This window comes from Schistocerca piceifrons, chromosome 7, assembly GCF_021461385.2.
Source record: "Schistocerca piceifrons isolate TAMUIC-IGC-003096 chromosome 7, iqSchPice1.1, whole genome shotgun sequence".
In the NCBI taxonomy this organism is placed as follows: Eukaryota; Metazoa; Arthropoda; class Insecta; order Orthoptera; family Acrididae; genus Schistocerca; species Schistocerca piceifrons.
The window spans coordinates 367,447,277-367,469,920 of record NC_060144.1 but is presented as its reverse complement, the minus strand read 5'-3'; the positions used below and the strand labels follow the sequence as shown (position 1 = coordinate 367,469,920).

At 40.5% G+C, this 22,644-nt stretch overlaps 1 protein-coding gene across 4 annotated transcripts in view; it reads left to right on the top strand.

The window, feature by feature from the left end:
• LOC124804764 overlaps positions 1–22,644 on the top strand; it is a 130,885-nt gene that overhangs the window by 56,252 nt on the left and 51,989 nt on the right. For all 4 annotated transcript variants that reach the window (XM_047265077.1, XM_047265078.1, XM_047265075.1 and 1 more), the window contains one exon: positions 5,499–5,891. In XM_047265077.1, coding sequence (XP_047121033.1) covers positions 5,499–5,891 — 393 coding nt within the window. The remainder of the gene's footprint in view (positions 1–5,498; positions 5,892–22,644) is intronic.

Sequence of the window (22,644 nt, the reverse complement as noted above, 5' to 3'; positions counted from 1 at the left end):
GGTACTAATTCTACATGCACTGTCCAATTAACAATTTGAAACAGTCTCTGAATTATTGAACATACTCCTGCACACGAAATGTAGATAAAAGGTTTTCTGACGTGTAACTGGTGCTACATCTTCTGTGGTACATTATCCTGTATTTTTCAGACACAGGTGTTGCTCTATTTAAACTTGCTGCAGACTGACTTAAAATGGCTTTCAACATATCTCTTTTATAAATTTAGAATAATTAGAACTGAATTTAGCTCTTGCTGTTCACTGCATTTTCATAAATTGTAATTGAAGATTTATGTTTCTGAGTAATTGAGTAGTAGAGGGAAATTAATTTTGAAAAGGACTTATAGATACAACAATAATTTCTATTGAATTACCCTGGTTAGTTTGCCTAAATGTGGGATTCTGTTGCTAAAGAATTATTCCAGAATTAAATGAATGCAAATATTGCCAACATGTATTTGTCATTGGTTGTAAGATTACTTTGCTTTTATATATATATATATATATATATATATATATATATATATATATATATATATATATATATATATATATATATATATATATATATAGTTAGCGTAGTTTTTTGTGACCAAATGAATGTAATAGATAATAAAGTGAAAGTGGTTAAGCCTTGGGTCAATATGTGGAATTTAATTTGTGACTCTCTTCAGGCAATCCCGGGGACTGGGTGTTTGTACTGTCCTTATCATATCATCATCATCATCTTCTTCTTCTTCTTCAGGCAGTAAGTATCTCTGTGTTGCACTAGGATGCCAGAACACAGTGTTATATCAAGTTAGAGTTTTTGGATTCGGAGTCAGTGGAGAGTTAATGTTATATTGATTTTATTCTTTTTCTTATTTGACTGTTGCCTTAGGTGCAGCAATCTAAAGCTTCTTCTCTTGACTGCACAACTTATGCTGGAAGGAAATGTGACATAATGACTTCTACTTCTGTTCAGTAATTTACAGACACCTCTTGTATATATACTCCAAATATTGTTCGAAAACATTTAAAGTGTCCATTATATAACAAGACTTCAATTGTAATCTCCAAATTGGAAACACTATGTAATAGTTCCTTATATATAACATAAAGGATGAATAGTGGCAGTTCAGAATGACAGATCAGTTCATAATTCCTTTGTTTTTTGTTTTAGTGCAGCCATTGTAATATTCTCCTGCATTTATTCTGGGGATGACACGCTTCTCCAATGAATGTTGGTGATTCATGTACCTTCTATATCACATCTGCACAGGTACTTCCTTTGTACTGCCTCTTGCAAAGTTAGTGCGATCGCCATCCCATCTTGATGACAATGAATCTGCACAACAGTTGCACTCTACAGTAATTTGTTGTATTGTTAAGTTGGTGAGTTTTTCCATAGTAAGAAATACATCTACATACATATTGTGCAAGCCATTGTATGTTGCATGGCAGAGGGCACCTTGTATCACTTCTACTCATTTCCTTTCCTGTTCCCCTCGCAAACAGAATGAGGGGAAAAAAGACTATCGATTTGCTTCATTACAAGCCCGATTTCTCTTATCTTATCTTGGTGGTCCTTACACGAAATGTACGTTGGTACCAGCAGAATTGTATTGCAGCCAGTTTCAAATGCCAGATCTCTTAAATTTCCTCAATGTGTTCGTGAAAAATGATGTCACCTTACCTTCCATTTGAGTTCCTGAAGCATTTGTGTAATGCTTTGGTGTTGATTGAACCTACTGGTAATGAATCTAGCAGACCAACTCTGAATTGCTTTGATGTCGTCCTTCAATCCAACCTGACGGGGATCCCAAACACTCTAGCAGAACTCAAGAATGGATGCACTAATGTTCCATGCACAATCTTCTTTACAGGTGAACCACACTTTCCTAAAATTCTCCCAACAAACTGAAGTAGACGATTCGCTTTCCCAACCGTAATCCTTGTGTGCTTGTTGCATTTCATATGACTTTTCAGAGTTATGTCTAGATATTTAATCAATGTGACTGTGTGGAGCAGAACTCTACTAACACTGTATTCGAACATCATGGAGTTGTTTTTCCTACTCACCTGTATTAACTTATATTTTTCTACATTTAGAGCTAGTTGCCATTCATCACACCAACCAGAAATTTTGTACAAGTCATCTTGTATCCTACAGTCACTCAAGGCACTTTTCTGTGCACCATAGCATTGTCAGCAAACACCCCAGATTGCTGCTCACCGTGTCAGGCAGATCATTTACAACATTTGATCAAAAAGTAACAGGAAATTTTTAATTTTGTGGACTTTAAGCATCCAATTTCAAGACTTTATCTTATTGGTATACATGTTCCTGATGTGTGTTTGCACTTTCAACTTGAATATTGAGTTTACTGTTAACAGTCAAAAAGGTTATATGTGTTTTTGAGTGCTTGGAGAATTTGAAAAAAATGAAGCAAAGAATTTGCATTAAATTTTGCTAGAAAGGTGGAATAAAGTGCAGCACCACATTAAAAATGTTGAATGTGGGTTTTGGCGAATCTACTATGAGTAAAACAAGAGTTTATGAGTGGTATAAATGTTTCAAAGAGTGTCAAGATGATGTTGAAGACAACAGCTGTGAAAGCCCTACACATAATTTAGTGACAACAATATGGAAAAAGTAAAGAAAATGAGTCTAGAAAATCAACGAATCCTCATCAGAGAGGTTTCTGACGATGTCAGCATATCCTCTGGTTCATGCCAAACAATTTTTTTGGATGTTTTGGGTACGAAACATGCATCAGCGAGATTTGTTCTGAAATTGCTGAATTTCAACCAAAAACTACATCAAGTCGACATCACTCGGGAATTACTGAATGAAGTTGACAACGATCCAGAACTTCTAAAGAAGGTTATAACAGGTGATGGAACATAGGTATAAGGGTATGACATCACTGGATATCTGGGAAGCAGTCTGAATGCTCATACCTTCATTAACAGTCTGCACTAGGGCACAGTGTCAAATATTTTTCAGAAACCTGGGCATATGGAATCTGCCTGTTGTCTGTTATCCATGGTTTACAGGATATCATGTGCGAGAAGGCCAAACTGAGTTTTGCATGAGTGATACTTTCTAACACTGTACTTATTTGTGGACACAAACTTTTCCATCTCCAGCAGTGGAAATTTATTATATTCGAAATGAGAAATTGTTCAAAAATTCTCCAGTAAACTGATGTTAAGGATATTGGTCTGTAGTTTTGTGGGTCTGTTCTTTTACCATTCTTACTGAAAAGTTCTCAGCCCACCCAATAAAGTTGTCAGTAATCCACATATTTATGGCTACTTTTCAACATAACTCCCTTTTAGTGCCACACACTTTTGTCACCAGTGCTGCAGCCCCATTATACCCTCCTGCATGGCAAAGAAAAATGCATCCACCACAGCCGTGATGTCGTCGTCTGATTGAAAATGGGTTCAGCTATATATTCTTTGAGCTGGGGAAGAGACAAAAGTCAGAGCAGGCCAAAGAAGATGGATAAGGTGCATGTTGACACTGTTCAAAGCCACTTGTCTCAATGGCAGCCATCACAATGACGGATGTGTGGGCAGCCATAAGTCCTAATAAAAGAACACTCCATTTGTGAAATCTTGATATGTTTCACTTTGATGGCCTTCCTCAAACACATTAGTTGACCAACATAATATGTTCCATTCATAGTTTCACATTTTTTATGTATTCAGCCAGGATAACACCACTCAAATCCCAAAAAACAGAGACCATCACCTCGCCAGCTGGTGTGACTGATTTGAACTTTTTGTGGGTAAGTGAGGAGTGGTGTTCCCACCGTTTTCATTGAACTTTGGATTAGGGTTAAAAGTGGTGAGCTGATGCTTCATCCATTGTCACAAGATGTCTGAGAAATGTCAGAAACTGCTTCAAAAAGGGTCAAGTTTTCTGCAGATGTGGCATGTGTCTTTGATGTTTGCATTCTGCTGTCAACATTCTTGGAATCATTGACATGAGACATTGTGCATGTCAAGTGCAACACTCTCTCAGCAAGGTAGCATTGTGTCACATGCTGGTCTGCCATGACGATATCCTGGGTTATAGTGACATTTTCCTCCGTAATGGTCATTACCGGTCTTCCACTGCGAGGTGCATATTGGAATTCTCCCACCAGCTTTTCACAGTAGAATAGAAAGGGGAATTCTCCCTTTATGTTTCCATCATGTCATTATGGATCCCCTTTGTACCTGTGCCCTTTTTTACCAGGTACTGGATGACTGCACACTTGATCTATTTATCCGTTTTTCAAAATGTGTTCACTTTGGACGCTTCAAACTCTGATATCTGAAACAAGGCGAAAAAGATAATAATGAAAACTACGGTATGTAACCTTGTAAAGAAATGTACTATTAGTTGCTAAGCTGAGATTTGGCTAAAGCAAGTATTTTGTGGGTGGCCTGAGAATTTTCCAGTCACTCTTCATACATACAGGAGTCACCGGCACATTTTTCCGGTCACTTGGGACTTTGCTCTTGGTGAAGGATTCATGATAACTGTACCAAATTCAGACAGTAATATTGTGGAACACCAAAGTGTTAGTATAGTGGATGGCAGTGTAATGAAAAAATGTAAAATTGGACAGAAATTTTGGAAACCGACAGTAAAGATTGGCCGTTTTTTGTACAATCAAATAAATCAGACCAACACATGTTTTACGCAGTGTTTCCATGAGACATTTCTATAAAGCATGCTGGTCGTGACAATAGCCGTCATGTTCTGTCTAAAGTACATGTACACCTAACAAACCTTAAGTCTTCAAATGCACCATTGTCATCATTTGGAATAAAACCTGATGAGGAAGACTCAGTCACAAATGCTGAAATGCTTTTTAGTTCATTTATTGTTGAACACAGCCTGCCAATTTCTTGTGCAGATCTTCACAGCTGTTCAAAAAAATATTTCACGATTCTCAGATTGCTGAAAAATGCAGTTGTGGAAGAACAAAAACAATTGCAGCTATACATTTTTGAAATCACTGTAAGAATGCATAGGTGCATGTTCCCTATATTACTAGTTTGGAGCAAATGAAAACATCTCCATTTCTTGTAGTATTACAAACCATTCCAACCTAGCCTTTACACCAGGGGTAATCAAACTTTTTTGCCTACCCACCCATGTTTGTTCTTTGTTAGTAACAAAATTTTCTGAATGCCCGCCAGTTCCACAGCAATGGTGATTTATGAAGGAGAGAAGCGACTTTACTTTATAAAATTTATAAAGCAAAGTTACAAGAAGTTAAAGATGATGATAATAATAATAATAATAATAATAATGATGATGATGATGATTTGTGAAAACATATTGAAAATGTTTTGAAAAATCTACTGTCTACCCTGAAAGCTGGAATGTCCACTAGTGGTTGATAGGGACCAGGTTAACTACCACAGCATTAGACAACTGACAGCAACTGCAGTAATTCTTCATGGAAAAAAATATTCATGCTGTTTTCAAAACTTGTCTTCTTCTTTAACAGGCCTCTTGCCATCGAATCCAGATGTTGAAAAATCACCAGATTTTGCTGCCATAATGAAGAATTTGATGAGCCGTATATCTGTCTCAGGCCTATCAAAAGAAAAAGAAGAAACTATCATTCAGCAACTGAAAACACTGAAGAAACATCAGCACATTTTTTTAAAAAATCAATTTTTGTATGATACAGTGAAAGTGTACTGTGCTGGAGATAATTCGGGGAAACCTTTGCTTGACAAAACTGGTGCAATTATTGCAACAGAAGAACTGCCTTCGCATATCAGAATACAAAAACTTTCTCCATTAACACCTGAAGAAGTGCAGGAATTGAGATACATAGCAGCTGAGAGAATTATAGTGAGAAGTGCACACGTGAAAAATCTAATGTATGAGTCAGGTTAGTAAACAAAGTTTCATACCTTATACACAATCTTTTTCTGTTGGTTTGTGGTATAAATATCAGATTTCACCAGGACCATTTTTGGTTCCTTTTTATCAATACTTCTATATCTACACATTTACCAGTAAAAGCAAGGTGTAAAGTGGTAGATTATGTAGTATAACAGTGTCATTTTTCTCGTTTCCCACTCAGCTATCCCTACAGTGGTGCATGAATAGATTTGCTGGTGGTACATGTCTGTGTAAACCGATACATTCCTTATTTTACTAACATGTACTTTATTCAAGACATGTTTCTTAACTTTCTTTGGATTGTACACTCTTGGAATTTTAGGAGTAAATTCTTATGTGACACGCAATGCCTTTCAGCTGTCTTTGATAGGCTAAAAAAGCCTATGACAACTGCACTGATCTTCTGTTAATCCCAATTGGTAATGCTGTCCAACTTATATCCATTATCTGGAAAATTGTTAAATGGCGATTTTGAAAGTAACATCATGCGTGGACAAATTACACATCCTAGAGATCCCTCCAGTAAATTTGTATGGCATCTGTCACACTATAAAGTGTATGGGTCGGAGTACTTTTTATTGTATCAGTATGTAATCAGACAGTGTTACCTTGTTAGTTATTTTTGTCACTCCCATTTCCAGCAGTAGGGCTGAAATGTCATTGAAACTGTCTGCTATCAGCCAAGGTCCCTGAAGGCATTTTATGTGAATCTGTCATTTTTTTTTAATTGGTTTCCTGTGTCATCCCCTTCCCACTCTCAATCCCCTCTCCTAGTAGTGCTGTAGGTGATTTATTCCTTCCAACTTCCCTTTTCAAAATTGTTGCCCAAATAGTATGTCAGATCCCCTCCTGTATCTGAATGATTAGGGTCACTTACTTGCGTGTGGAAGGTCCCCAGTTTGATTCCCAGTTCATTCTCAGATTTGTTATGTGGTAGGGACATCACAGAATGTGTCCACTCAGCCTTCTGAGGCCAAATAAGGAGCTACTGGAATAAAGAAGCAGCTGCACTATCAGGATTCATCTACTAGCGTTTATGGCTGGAGGGGTTGATGATTTCTATAGTTGTATGACTTTGCAGATTAGTTGTAATTAGTTTCATTTGATGGCAATAAGACATCAAAACTACCCATTGGAAGTAGGACAGAGAATGGACTGATTTACACGTACTTTTTGCATAAAAACTTGTTTAATATCCACCTTCTCTTCTATGTTCGAAGGCACGAAAGCACAGCTACAGATGTTTTTGATGTGTACAAACAGACTATGCTACAAAATAGTGCAAGTACTGGCAAGAAAACTATTAACTGACTGATCAGGATCAGCTCTCTTCAATTCCTCTGTATTCAGATTTTAGCAAGGATCACTAGCCTTTTTATGAACCCTGAGAGAAGATTAAAAAGTCAATTTGACACTACTGATCGCTGCTCTGTAGCAAGATGGGTGCACTCTAATAAAAGAAGAAATTTTGCACAAATGTATGGTGTTGTGAGAGATGGAGGCATATGATATATCTTCTTCCCAACACAATCTGAATCTTCTGTGTGGAAGTAGTATTCTAAATTGACAGGTCTCTTATATTCCCCATCTTCAAATATTGGACTGAACACCTAGTTTTTCTACAATGTAGACTGAAGCAATGAATTAAAATTTGTACCAGCCCTGAGATTTGAACTCGGGTCTCCTGCGTACTAGGCAGTTGTGCTGTCCGTTGCACCACACTGGCACTCTGGCTAGCACAGCTGCATGGACTACCCTAGTACGTTTCCCTCCCAGAAACAAATTCCAATTCATGGCTCAGCCCAATGTTATTCCCCTTATAAACTGGCATCAGTACTGCCATTAAGTATACTGGAATAGCACCTTAACAATGAATGAAATGAGATTAATTCTGCCTGTACTACCAAGCGAGGTGGCATAGTGGTTAGCACACTGGACTCGCATTTGGGAGGATGATGCTTCAGATCCGCACCCAGCCATCCTGATTTACGTTTTCTGCAATTTCCCTAAATCGCTTCAGGCAAATGCCAGGATGATTCCTTTGAAAGGGCACAGCTCACTTCCTCGCCATCCTTCCCTGACCTATGGGGTCGATGACTTCGCTGTTTGGTCCCTTCATTCAAATCATTCAACCAACCTGCCTGTACCTCAGGCATAGGTGATACGTCATCATATACAGTTGATGTTCCTGAGACATATTCAGTCTCACCTTTATCTGTGAGAATGATGTAGGCTGAAGTAATGAACAGATTCAAGTTTTAACACTTTCTCCACCTTTGTGGTGCATTGTCAGGGTAACAGCTACTTTTGGTGTCACAGAGCAAATGATACATGAAGCTAAAAAAGTTAAAGCCACTAGTGGTGTAATTCCTTCTCCAGAATGCAAGAGTGGCCAAAAGATGTTAATCTGAAACTGTGAATCAAGATGTAGTGGTGTTTTATGAAAATGACAATTTTTCAATGCTCTGTGCAGGAAGGAAAGACTGTCTCCATCATGGTAGATAACAGTAAGGATCAAATGCAGAGAAAGACTTATTTTAGTTAATCTGAAAAAGTTGTGCAGAAGATACGCCACAAAATAAGACATTCACTGTTTCTTTGTAGAAGATCAAATTAAATGAAGGTTTCTTGGAACAGAGGAAAAAGATTGCACCATGCATTTCTAGTCATTGTAAAACACCTCGAATGAAGGGAATTTCAACAGATGCAAATGGGACCAATGTTGCTATAGCAGCGCGTGAAAATGCTTTGTTGGAACAGCTGCAACTGGGGCAGTATGTGGCTTTCAAATACAATGAAAACTCTACATAGAACAAATTTCCCTGTTATCACATGAATTTTGAAATGTTGAGATTAACAGCATATCTTCTGCTAAACCACAATTCCTTTCACGACCCAATAGGAAAGATGGTATCTGGGTTCCCTTTTCCAGTGTTATATGCAAGGTGGATGTCCCATCATTACACATTACAGTGCATAGTTGTATAAACTTCACAATAAGCTCTATGAAAAGATAGTATTTCTTACATTTAAGTCAACTTATTTAATTTCTGGAACAAGATGTCAATGAAAAAAATGTCATATGCAAGATAGAAGAGTTTTAAAAATACATTTTCCTTCTTTGTATTTGAATTTTTTTGTGACACTATTCATTGTAGAATTTTTTGTCTGTATACTCCAGTACATGTGTAAAAATTAATAATATGTTATTATTGCTTACATCTTTTCTTTTATTTCAATGAAGTTGTCTTTTTACTTACAGTAACAGAATTAGAATATATCACCATGTTTGTTGCCCCCCAGCTACCTCTAGTAATTCCTTACACTGAAAAGACATTTAACTGTGAACTACTTTAAGAGAAATGAGTGGTAACTGTTTTCAGCTCCCACCTACTTACAGTTCTGACTTATAGGTCAACCACATTTATTTTAGGTACAATTTTTCAAGGACCCACATGGTTTTTATTTACCAATTCCCTGTAGTGTTGAATGTGGATGATATAAGTGGCATTTTCATGAATAAAGTGAGATAAGATATTCTTCTATGCACCTGCCAGATACATAAACATTTCAGCAAAATATCAAGTTGAGATTCAGTGTCTATGTACACCCCTTGGACTTTAAAGTTCATCAAATTTGATTTTTTTTCTGATGGAGTTGTCTTTAAGCAAGGGTAAGAACTATTAATTGCAATGCCAAATGCTTTTCATTGTTATTTACGCTTAGTTCTAGGAAGAAGTGTTACAGTGCTCAAGCTGAGGTCTGTACTGTTTTCCTGTACAGAGTTTTACTTTTTTTTAAAGAAATCATGAATTTAAAGCACACGATGGAAAATGTATGTTTTTCAACATTTTTATAAAGAGTGTGAATGATGTATCCTACTTCTTATACATTATATCAACTTACTGGCCTACATACTAGATGCCTAAAGAATTGAGGTTTGTAGGCCAACTGATTACTAAGTAGTAGATCTCTGAAAATAGGAAATTGGTGCCTGGCTAATGACTGGGTACAGTCCTTTGATGAGCCTTCAAACTGGAATTTTTCAAAACCAATTAGAGTTAGGACGGAGCTGTTTGGCAGTTTTACTGTTAAGACACGTAGGTATCCCTGTAGCAAATATGACTAAATTCTGAAATGGTCACCTTATCATCCCCTGTCAGATTACATAAAATGACCTGTTAAAACACTATCCTTTCTGATCTGGCCTGGCCATCTCATCAGACTGGTATAGATACTACAATGTGGATAGTTATAATCCTACTTCTTTCCCTTCTATTGCCACCCACTGGGAAGAGGGACAAACCATATGTCTAGAAGCAAAACATTTTATCCAGTACTTGGTATGTATTCAAGCTGATGACGATACTTTTACTGTGACAAAGCAATTATTTTTTATGTAACATAAAGAAGATAAATTTGGAGAAGTTGAGTCATTGGGAAAAATGCGCAGTGGATCACCATTGATTAAAACATCCTCTGCTGTGCAATCTATAGCTCTTCAGGCATGTAAATGTCTGGAGTGACATACCATTCTTCTCCACAGAAGAATTTGAATATAGTCAAAAGAATTATCTTCCACCAAGACCTTACACTCCAAACAGACGAGGAGCTACAGACTTATTTTGAAAGGCTAGGTGTACATGGTGTGCAACACGTCCAAAAAAAGTCCCAAGGATAATAGAATAGATACAGGTACCTTTATTTTATCCTTTGAAGGGAATGTCCTCCTGAAAAAAGTTAATCACAGTGTATTAGTGTGACGTGAAACCTTACATCCCACTGCCCATGAGGTGCTTCCAATGCTTGTGCTTTAGTCATATGTCATGTGCTGCATGATGGACCCAAAATGTGGTAACTGCAGACAATCATTGGAATAAAGTAGTCATTTTGAACAACCATCTTTGTCTGTTATTTGCATGGAATACCAACCTCAAAGTTCACCAGTTTGCCCAGTTTTCAAGAAAGAAAAGAAAATACAGAACATAAATCTACTGACTACGTGTCGTATACTAAAAGTCACTTCTATCACTCCCACGACTACAATTTTTTCAAAATCATTTCTCCACTGACCACCGTTCTTATGGTTCCCATGGCACCATCTCTGGGAATCACTTCCCACAACTGACTGGAGGAGCAGCTTCCTCCTCCGGCATCTCTTGGTGACAAGGCTCCCCTCAGGACCCCTCTCCCTCAGATCAGGGGCCCAATGCCAGACAGTGGCTGAAAGAACTGCAACTAGCAAATCCCAGGGCTGCCACTCTTTGTCTGTCCCCACACTCTCTGTGTATAAGCCCTCGCAAGAATCCCAGCATGAGGTGCAGAAGAAGAGGAGGAGGAGGAAGATTGTTACAAGGCTGCTAGTGACCCCGAAGGAACCAGATCACCCCACCCCCCTCCCCTCCCATTTCTACCAGGTTCCAAATCAGTGCTCATTGATGTGGTTCCAACCTCATCTCTGACAGGCAATGAGCCGGGGCCATGACAAGTTGTCCTGGCCCCTTCACATCTAACCTGGACACCTGTAATGTGATGATTCAGTGTAACTGTCATGAATATTACTGTCACCTGCCAGAATTACAGCACCTTATTTCCTCCTCTTCTTCAATTTGCATTGTGTTACAAGACGCGCACTTCACTGATGATCATTCCCCAACGCTCCGTAGTTACCATTCATTATGTCAGAACCATGCTGGCTCTGAGAGGTCGTCTGGAAGGGTCAATACATTGTTTCACACAGATGTGGTCAGTGAGTGGATTCTCCTTCGTACTATGATGCAAGCTATAGTGGTGAGAGTGCAGATCACCACAGTAGTCACCATTTGCAATGTTTATATACCTCCAGGTAGACCAATTATCTTGAGTTGACAACCTTAATTCAGCTACTTCCCCCCCCCCCCCCTCCCCCTTTTTCTCCTGCTTGGCGATTTCAGTGGGCACCGCACCCTGTGGGATACAGTATCACTGCACTGCTTCATCTGGTAGGAGCCTTCTATTTGATTACATCATACTGACTATGATCTCTCTCTCTTCAATGATAGCGCTCTTACCCACTTCAATCCTTTTCAGCTATTTAGCTAAAGATCTCCTCATTCAGCCTCATTGCTTTACTCCATTGCTCACTACCTGACTAGCTTTGTGACAGTGGCCACGTCCCAGTGATTCTGTAGCTTTCTTGCCACCATAAAATGGACTGATTACCATACTGGGTCCTCAGAAAAGCCAGCTGGCAATTGTAAGCCTGTGCTATTACTTTTGCCCCCTCTCTGTCAGATTACATTGACGAGGTTGTGCAAGACATCTGCAACACCGTCACTTACACTGCTGGAATTGCTGTTCAGCTTTCCATAGGTCCTCCTCTACCACCAGCCACTTCCACGGTGGACTGAAGACATAGTAATAGGCTATTCAAGATTGCCAAAGAGCCCTGCAATGTTTAAAGTGACATCCTTCAAAGACCAACCTTAACAGTTCTAAGTAACTTCTTGCTAAATATAGTAAGAAGGAAGGCTGGCAGTGCTACATCCGCTTGGGATGTATGCCTTTTCATGCCAGGTGTGGGTTAAACACCCAAGGTCTTCTGGGCTGCCAACAATCAACAACTTTCCAGGTCATATCTTTCAGGTTGGTATTTGTCAGTGTGTTGGTTCTTGCTGAACATTGTGTGATCCATTTTGTGACAGCATTTGTGCCCTCATCTTATCTGACTACATTTCTACTGCAGAAATGGCAAATTGCAGCCATCCTGTATGTTTCTCAGCCCCCCCCCCCCCCACTTTCCCCCACTATCCTCCTATCCCTGCCTAGCAAAGTTCATATAATGAACCTATCACTGACAGGGAACTGCTGCAGGATCCTATGACTTCTCTTAGTGCAGCCCCTGACCCTGATTCAATAATTCATAATCAGATGATCCAACAACCGAATGTTACTCAAAAGCTGCATCCTCTCAGGGTCTTCAACCATATTTGGCTTGAAAGTGTCTTACATTCAGTATGCGAAATAGTATTGTCATTCTAATCCCAAAGCAAGGCAAAAACCCAATGTTTCTTGACATCTACCAAATGATTAGCCTCACCAAAATGCACTGCAAACTGCTTAAAATGGTGATCGCCCACAGATAATGGTGGATTCTGGAGTCTTGGGGCCTTTTGTTTCCCTATTAGTGTGGTTTCCAGGAAGAATGCTCCACAACCTACCATTTGGTATAGTTGGAAACAACAATCCAACAGGCTTTTTCTAAATGCCAGCACCTCACCAAAATTTGTTTTGATTACATAGGCCATAAGACACCACTTGGTGCCATCACTTTTACTTACCATCCAAAATTGAGGCTTTGGAGGCTCCCTACCGATTTTTATTCATCTGTTTTTATCCCATCAGTTATTTTGGGTTGGAGTTCGTACTTCTCTCAGCCCTTCACAGATCCAGAAGAACAGTATTCCACAGGGCTCCATGCCAAGTGTGACATTCCTCCTCGTTGCCATCAATGGGTAGGTGATCTCTCTTGAGCCACTGGTCACCCCTCTGTATGGTGACAACTTTTGCATTTGGTACATCTCCCACTAAATATCCACAGCTGAATGCCAGCTCCAAGGGAGTCATTTGGCATTTGGGGCCTTCCAGACTTCTCCTGTATACAGTCTCCTCCCTGAAGAGGAAATCTTACCTCTTCAATTCTGGCTGTTGGGCTACTATGCAGTTACCATTTGGCAGTTGCTGATCATCCAGCATGTACCAATCTTTTTGTGTGTTAGAGATACTGACCTTCTGATCCATCAGGTGGTTTACCAGTTGGAATGCACCTCGCAGCCCTCTGCCCAGATTTTTGCTCCCCATTTTTTGTTCACGCCATGCTTGGTTGGTGCCAAGGGCATGAATTAGGATCGAACTATTTTGAGTTCCTAAAGTATGTTGCCACCATTGGTGTCTGTTATGTTCACTTCTTCAGGAGCTTCAGGGTGCTCCATTTATTACACTGTAGGCTATAAAATCATTGAAAAGATGTGTTTTTACATCCCCTGCCAGTCAGGAACACCATTTGTTGCCAGGAATACGAGGTGTTTTTACACCAGAGCTGATAGCCATTAACAGAGCCCTGTTTTGACCATGTTTTAACATGTAGTGACTCAATGAACAGTCTTCAGGTTAATGACCGATGTTACTCTTGTCGCTTCGTGGTCTCTGTCATACGTGACCTTCTCACTAAACTTAATCATACTGACTGCTTTGTTACCTTTCTCTTAGCATCCCAAGTCAAGTGGGTATTCTGAGAATGAACTGGCTGACCATTTTGTTAGCGGAGCGATTACTCGCCCCCCCCCCCCCCCCCCCCCCCCCCCCCCCGCATTTGCTTTGCTGATTGCAGTTGCAGATTTGTGGATGCAAATAAGACTTCTACTAACTGTGGAATGACATCTGGTTGTCTACTGCCTCCTCTAATAAACTCCACACTGTCAAGAAGACTAGTGCTGCATGGCAGTATTCCTTCTGTTCCTCCCAGAAGGAATTCACTGTCTTTTCGTCTCTGTGTTGGTCGTACCAGGCTAACCCATAATTTTATTTCATGTAACTATTCATCCTCACAGTGTAGTTTTGGAGCCATATAGGCAGTCGCTCACATCCTGGTGCAATGCCCACTTCTTCTCGCCCTCCATGCTAAGCATAGCCTTCCATATTCTTTGAACCAAATGTTGAAAGATGATGTGTGGAAGCAGCTTTTATTTTCAGGCTTAAGGTTTCAAGCTACCTTTGGATCAGGAGTGAGGTGGGTTGGGTTGGAGCATTTGCTGCCACATGCTGGGACTGGGGGACTACTGACTGTATCTCCTTGTCCAGCTCACTCATTCATCCCTCTCTTAGTATGTTTTAATTACTTTTAGATGCAGTTTGTCTCCTTTTCTGCTGCACCCTATTTTCTATATTAGAGACGGCAATCTGCTGAATAGTGGTTGCTCTTTAACACCTTTTGAACCCTGGGTGACACCTTATCTTCTCTGGCCTACGTATCAGCCTGATACTTTTCCATAAATTCTTTATCAGCTCTGGCATCAATATTGCCTTCTATGCCTTGGTCTTCCCGTACCTATGTACTTTCATCATCAGAATACATACTTCGTGGCCATCGCTAATTCCAGATGAACTGTTGTTGGATTGAGGGGCTGATGATCTTATTGTTTAGTCTCTTAGCCCCTAATCAACCAACCATTCATTTTCATTTCTGTTTACTTACATATTTCTGACTTCAAAACTTCAGGGGAGGAGACTTGGGTAGTGTTTAGCTTTTTTAAATGGTCATAATTTCTTATTCTTGGTGTTCTGTGGTAGTGAATAGGTTAGTTACAATTTAACAACAGACTGCCAAGTTGATTGCTATCTATTCAGCAGAATATTTTAATTTCGAAATTCTCTTCATCTTGCTGTGTTCCGTTAGCATCTCATCAGCCTATTCAAAGCTGATACAGTACCGACTTGGTTCAATTGAAACTGAGAGGCAAATAACCTCCATTGCTGCCGTTTCTCAGAATTGGGATTAGGTACTACTCCCTCTCCAAAAGCACAAAAATCACTGCATTATTATGTAATATTAACCTACTTCAAATTATATGTTGTGCTCTTTGCAAGACTTCAGGGGGATCTTTGCAGAAAAGCGCGGCTCTGTTGCACTGAGTGCAGCAGATGACCAACACTGTCTCACATCAATAGTTCTTCTGCAATGCTGTGTGCAAAAAGTCCCAGTTGACATTATTTAATACCCACCTTTTGGTTATCAAGTTTTGTTTCTGTGGATAACTTATCAGCATTGATGATGTGGTTACTAACAGTCTGACCCTTGATGTAGTTACATGTTTGGATTTTATGTTCATTTGAATTTTGTGTTACTTAACTTCTTTAAATGTGATGAAGAAAGTATATGTTCCTGTTGTTCAGTTAAGTGTTATAAATACCATGGTTCGAATTGATTGATACTGTCAGCCAATTGATGTTATCATAATGATATCTCAGATTTTCTATGTGTTATTAATAAATAGCCTCTTTTTGGGTGTTCTGCCAGTTTGTTTTGATTTTGTACACAATATTTTGATGACTGACCCAACTGTCTTTGTCAAATGCTGCATTTCATGAAATGAGATCCATCCTTCATGAAATCCTCCCCACTCCACCAAGAGTGTCTTTCCGCCGTCCATTTAACCTTCGTAACCTCTTAGTTCATCCCTATGAAATCCCCAAACCACCTTTTCTGCCCTCTGGCTCCTACCCTTGTAACCGCCCCCGGTGTAAAACCTGTCCCGTGCACCCTCCCACCACCACCTACTCCAGTCCTGTAACCCGGAAGGTGTACACGATCAAAGGCAGAGCCACGTGTGAAAGCACCCACGTGGTTTACCAACTGCCCTGCCTACACTGTGAAGCTTTCTATGTGGGAATGACCAGCAACAAACTGTCCGTTCGCATGAATGGACACAGGCAGACAGTGTTTGTTGGTAATGAGGATCACATGCCTTGGTGCACGGCCAGCACATCTTGGCATAGTGTTACACCGTCTGGGTTATCTGGATACTTCCCACTAACACCAACCTGTCAGAACTCCGAAGATGGGAACTTGCCCTTCAGTATATCCTCTCTTCTCGTTATCCGCCAGGCCTCAACCTCCGCTAATTTCAAGTTGCCGCTGCTCATACCTCACCTGTCTTTCAACAACATCTTTGCCTCTATACTTCCGCCTCGACTGACATCTCTGCCCAAACTCTTTGCATTTACAAATGTCTGCTTGTGTCTGTGTATGTGCGGATGGATATGTGTGTGTGTGCGCGAGTATATACCTGTCCTTTTTTCCCCCTAAGGTAAGTCTTTCCGCTCCCGGGATTGGAATGACTCCTTACCCTCTCCCTTAAAACCCATATCCTTTCGTCTTTCCCTCTCCTTCCCTCTTTCCTGATGAAGCAACCGTTGGTTGCGAAAGCTTGAATTTTGTGTGTATGTTTGTGTTTGTTTGTGTGTCTATCAACCTGCCAGCGCTTTCGTTTGGTAAGTCACATCATCTTTGTTTTTAGATGTGTATAAGTTTAATTAGAAACATTCTTGTTAATTTTTTTCAATGTACACCATACAATACAAAGTTCACTTTTGAATAAATTGTGAGTATAGTACTTACTTATTGCAACATTTGAAACTAACAAACAATGAAATCATGTTGTTCTTACTGCACACCGTTTGTTTAAAGTATTCCAAATTAGAAGGTGGCCAATTCGAGAAGAAGGTCTTTTGGATGAAAGCTCAAACATATACCACACCTTTTTGTTGTGCCTACCTGTGACTCACTGTCTCCTCTATATGTTGAGTAGCAGTCTGTCCTTTTAATAGTACAGTCAGTATACCAAGTTCGGCAACACATCCTGTCACTCTTCAGTTTCTGCAGAGTTGCACTGGTCCACAGAGTGCGTTTTCAGCTTTCCATTTTCAAAGATAAATGGTTGTCACTGAGGGTAGCTTTGTACATGGAAAAGCTCCTCTCTGCATCACAGGACATCACTGGAGTGTATTTGAAAGCAGCAAGGTCACAGAAGGCCAGCTTTGGTTCATTGTCTGCAAATGTTGTGGCATTCCCAGAAAGACTGTCACTAATTTTATTTGTTATAGGATGTCCAGGATTCTGCTGGAGAACACTTTGAAATTTGTTATTCACATTATTAGCCACATGACTATGGTCATGAGCTTGACTCAATCCACTCTGCACATGTAACACAGGGCTTCACAGAGTTGAGTACTAGCAGCTCTCAGTCGTGTGATGGCTTTTGATACCACTGTTGGTGTTTGTGTTGATGTATGCCAAGTTTCCAGACATGCCATTTGTGAAGATCCTTTAATAGTTTTGATAGCACTTGATTCATTGCTATCAGGCTCATAAAAGATTGTCTTTATTTTGTTGTAGTTTGTGTGGAGGGGCAGTGAAGGTGCTTTTTTCTTGAATTTCAGCACCTATAGTGGAGCTTTGATGTAGATTTTCTTGCCAGGGCAGATTAATTTTTCTGTACCAGAGTAATTTGGTCGCACCTCTTCTGCAGGTTTGTGTAATGCATATCGAAGGCAAGTGACATACACTATACTAAGTTAGAGAATCTGAAGTCCCTTGGCTGCTTTATCGGTTTCTGTTACTAGTGGCTAGATGTTACCTTTGTTCACACCATCCATCCACAGTAGCGTCATGGAATTGTCAAGCAAATTTGCAGTTGTCGAGTTGTTTACTCTCTCTTGAGAGCTTTACAGGTTAGGAAAAACATTTCTCCAGGCCTGTCAACTTTAAGAACACCATCATTTGCAACATAAGGTCCACCCATGTTGGTGGTTTCATCTGTCGACACCCAGATCTTTTGGTCAGCAACACTAATTTGTATTTTGTTGAGCACTTCCTTGTAGCACTTGAATAAATAGTCCTTCCTCAGTGTGTGAAAAGGATAGATTTCTACTCTCCATAAAGATGATACATTAAGTTACAAACAGGCATTATGAAAAGACCATCATACATATGAACTTTTGACCAACCCTTCTTCAGAAAGGAAACACACACTCACATGCACACATGAAGGCTATCTGCAGCAGCTATGGCCATCCACGTTTTTGTATGTATTTATGCGTATTTTTCACTTATTTTTCTGCTGTCCAGCTTCCCTCTCAACCACCTAATACCTTCATTTGCCCATTTCGTATGTCATTTTCCATTTCCTCAATGCCATATCTGCCAGAATGAACCCCTGCTCCATTTTCCTGCACCAACTCAGAAAATTATCCCTTTCCCTGGCTAAAATCCAGTCCCATATGCAGTTGATTAAATGCTACCTAAACCATGGAATCCCCCCCTCCGATTGCCTAACTGAAAGAATTCCTATCGCTGGTCCCACCTCTCTATTCAATGACTTCCCCTTTTGGATTCTGCCAATCCCTGTTCCTCACAAACCTAGTACTGCAAAAACACATCTCCATGGCACAGGCATCCAGAACAACTGCTGTTCCTTCTGTAAGGGACTGCTACTGTGTAATCCTTAATACATACGTCACATCTCTGCAACTGAATCCCTTGGACTCCAAAACCTGAAGAGAATTCCAGACACCACCTCCATAAGTTATACAGGCTGCTGACATCTAATGGCCTCTTGGAGCTCCACTGTGCAACACATATCCTACCCACAGTGCTCCTCCTCGTCAACTACTTATGGCACCTACACACTGCCACATCCCCCGAAGCTCCCTACAAATGCTCCACTAAATCCAGAGTCGAAACAGTACCAGAACACTGTTGTTAACCTTTGCACCAAAATCTTCAGCCCCATAGACATTTCAGGTCCATCCAAAGGCCTCACTGTCAGTCCTATAGCCAAATTTAACCATGTTGGGCTTTTCAGAGACTTACTCACATCCTCCTGTTCACTGCAGTGGAAACATTTCTTTGCCATCAGTCCCTCCAGCTGAAGCCAACCTAATCCGTACATTGAAGCATCTCTCTCCCAGTTCCATACCACCATCCAGCCATGATATCCTACTGTGCTCCCACAAAATCACTGCCTTTGCACCTTCGAGGAATTCTTTACCTCCAACTTGGCCTCGCCATCCTTCCAGAGTTCCCTTCCTAAGAACACAGCCTCAAAATGGATCCTGACCTAATTATCCTACCTGCAGGCAAAGGTTCCACCACTGTAATTACGAATCACAATGATTCTCTGGCAGAAAGCCTCTACCAGTTGTTGACCCCTCCACCTATAAGCTCTGCCAGAGTGATCCCCATCCCAGTAGTCCAACATAACCACCAATCCATTCTTAAAGACTTAGGCCCCTCCCACAAACTCTTCCCTGAATCTGTTTCACTCTTGACCCTCTGAACATCCTGCAGACCCACTTCCTATTTGCTCTCCAAAATCCAAAAACTGAACAATCCTGGATGCCCCGTTGTAGCTGCCTATTGTGCTCCCACTGAAAACATTTCAGCCCTTATTGACCAACATTTCCAACTAATTGCCTAAAATCTAGACTTCCACAAAAAATATATGATCCACGTCCCTCATCGACTCTCCACGATCCCCACCCCTTTACCTTTTTGATCGTTACTCATTACTGTTGAAGCCACTTCCCTATACAACTACATCCCCCATGTCCACCATCACGCCACTCTCAAACACTCCCTCAGATTCCAAACCCACTATCTCATTGCACTTCACATTACTAACTACATCCTAACACACAACTACTTCTGTTTTGAAGGGAAGGTATACAAACACACCGGTGGCACAGGTATGGGCACCTGCATTGCAGCCGTTTGTGCCAGCCTGTTTATGGGCCATCTAGAGGAAACCTTCATAGCCTCCCAAAGCTCCAAACCCCAAGTGTGATTAAGGTTATTGATATATTCATGATCTGGACTCGGGGCCAAGACACCCTATCCTCATTCCTTGACAACCTTAATACCTACCCGATCCATTTCACCTGGTCCTCCTCAACGCAGCGTGCCACTTGCATGGACCTTCTCCTTTGTGATGGTTCCATCCACAGCTCTGCCACACTAAACCCACTAACCACAAACAGTACCTGCATTTCAACAGCTTCCATCCCTCCCATACAGCCTGGTCACATGGGGACAGAGTATCTGCAGTGACGAGAACTTCCTTTCCCAGTATGCTGAAGGTCTCACAAAAGCCTTCACAGACAGGCATTATTCTGCAGACCTATTCCACAAACAGATATCCCTTGCCGTATCTGCACACACATCCACTCATCCCATCACTCCCAAAAACCAGCTGCAAGGAGAGCCCTGCTTGTCACCCAGTACCACCCCAGAGTGGAGCAGTTGAACCACATCCTTAGTCAGGGCTTTGATTGTCTTATCATCATTCCCTGAGATGAGGGACATCCTACTCAAGATCCTTCCTAATGTGATGTTCCGTTGCCCACCCAACCTCCACATCAAAATCCATCATTACGCCACTCCAAATCCCAACCCCAGACCAAGTTGCAAGACCTGCCCAACCTATCCACCCAGTCCTGTCATGTGCTTATTCTACCCCATGAGAGGTCAGGCCACCGGTGAAAGCAGCCATGTCGTATATCATTATTACACAGCTTTTTATCTTGGTAACCAACTAGCTGTCCACTGGCATGAATGGCTACCGCCAAACTGTGGCGAAAAGCAAAGTGGACGATCCTGTGGCACAACATGGAGCAGAAAATTACATACTTGATTTCGATAGCTGCTTCACAACCCAGGCCATCTGTCCTATCACAGCCTCTCAATTCGTGTACCCTCACTCTCTTCGTGCACTGCTATCTGCCAGTGCACCTGTCACTCTTTTCCCTTTCTCTTCTTTTTTGCTCTCATCACCCCAATCCTCGTGATACTGTACCTACCAGCCTTATCCTGCCACTGTCAGATCCATGCAGACTCCACCAGGCAGCACTGACTTCTCTGCTCCCCCCCTCCCCCCCCCCTCCCCCCTTACCTCTTCCCCTTCATCTGGAACTGGACTTCTCCAAGAACTGTCTGCAGCATGGATTCTTCAGCTTCTCAATTGGCTTGTTGCAAGACACCATCATTTGGTACAAGTTCTTGAAGAAAGATTGCACAGTTGAAGATGCTGAAATAGCTGAAATAGCATTGTTTGTCTGATGTTATTTTCAGTATCTCTACTCATACAGCTGTTGTGTTAGGCAGTATTACAGCGCTCTTGCTTTTCTGCATAAGCTTTAACTGCGCATAGTTTACAAAATAATATGTCCCTATCATTGCCAAAGAATATCTCTCTAAAATCATGAACAGAACCTCAGAACTGCATGTTGAACCAGACCAAGTTTGTATCCATACTGAATAGTGTGTCCACATATATGGTGTTTATTACATCAGAAGCTGCCTTTGTTGGCTTAGAGAGTGTTGTGTCAACTCTGTGCAACAGTGTCTTATGATAGTGAACCAACTAATGTGTTACACTGCTTCTCTACCATAGTCCTGATAAATAAAGCTTTGTGGTAATTGCTGTGTTTATTTGTGACAATATAGCCTGAAACATTGTCACATGAGCAACATTTTCATGTTTTTATTCTTGTGTTCTTAAATATGTGACATATGTGCGTATTTGGCTGAAATGTGACCTATTATTAAAAAGGCATAAATATGACTTTACATGCACAATAAAAATATTTTTTTTCACTCTACAATACCTAGATTTGTGCAGAAATTGTTTTGAAATTCACTCTGAAGTTCTGGAAAAAAATATAACTTGTCATTAAAACTCAGGCCTATTGATTACAGTACTTAAACATCCCAGAGTTCATATACAATATGAGTTAGAATAATACACACATTCAGTACAACTTGAATGACAGTTTTCTTTAGAAAAACTGTTTAACTTCCTCTCTCATTCCCATGACAAAATACTGATTGTTATGGTATTCATTGCTGTATGGCAAATGTTGCATCCCCAAGCTGGGACAAGACTGTGTGGAATAAACTGCAAAACCAGCAGGCACCACGAAGTGTGATAAAGCAGGTATCGTTGTCCTGCCATGCAGAAGTGCTGCATCCATCCACATCATAATTCGTGCACGAACAAGATATAACTCTCAAACTGTATAAAAATCTGAATTCACTATTCAAACTAAAAAAATATTTTCACTGTACCAATCATCATTCATTGGTACTATAAACATTGTGCAGCACATCACTATACCAAAGTGATATGTTATACCACAATATACCC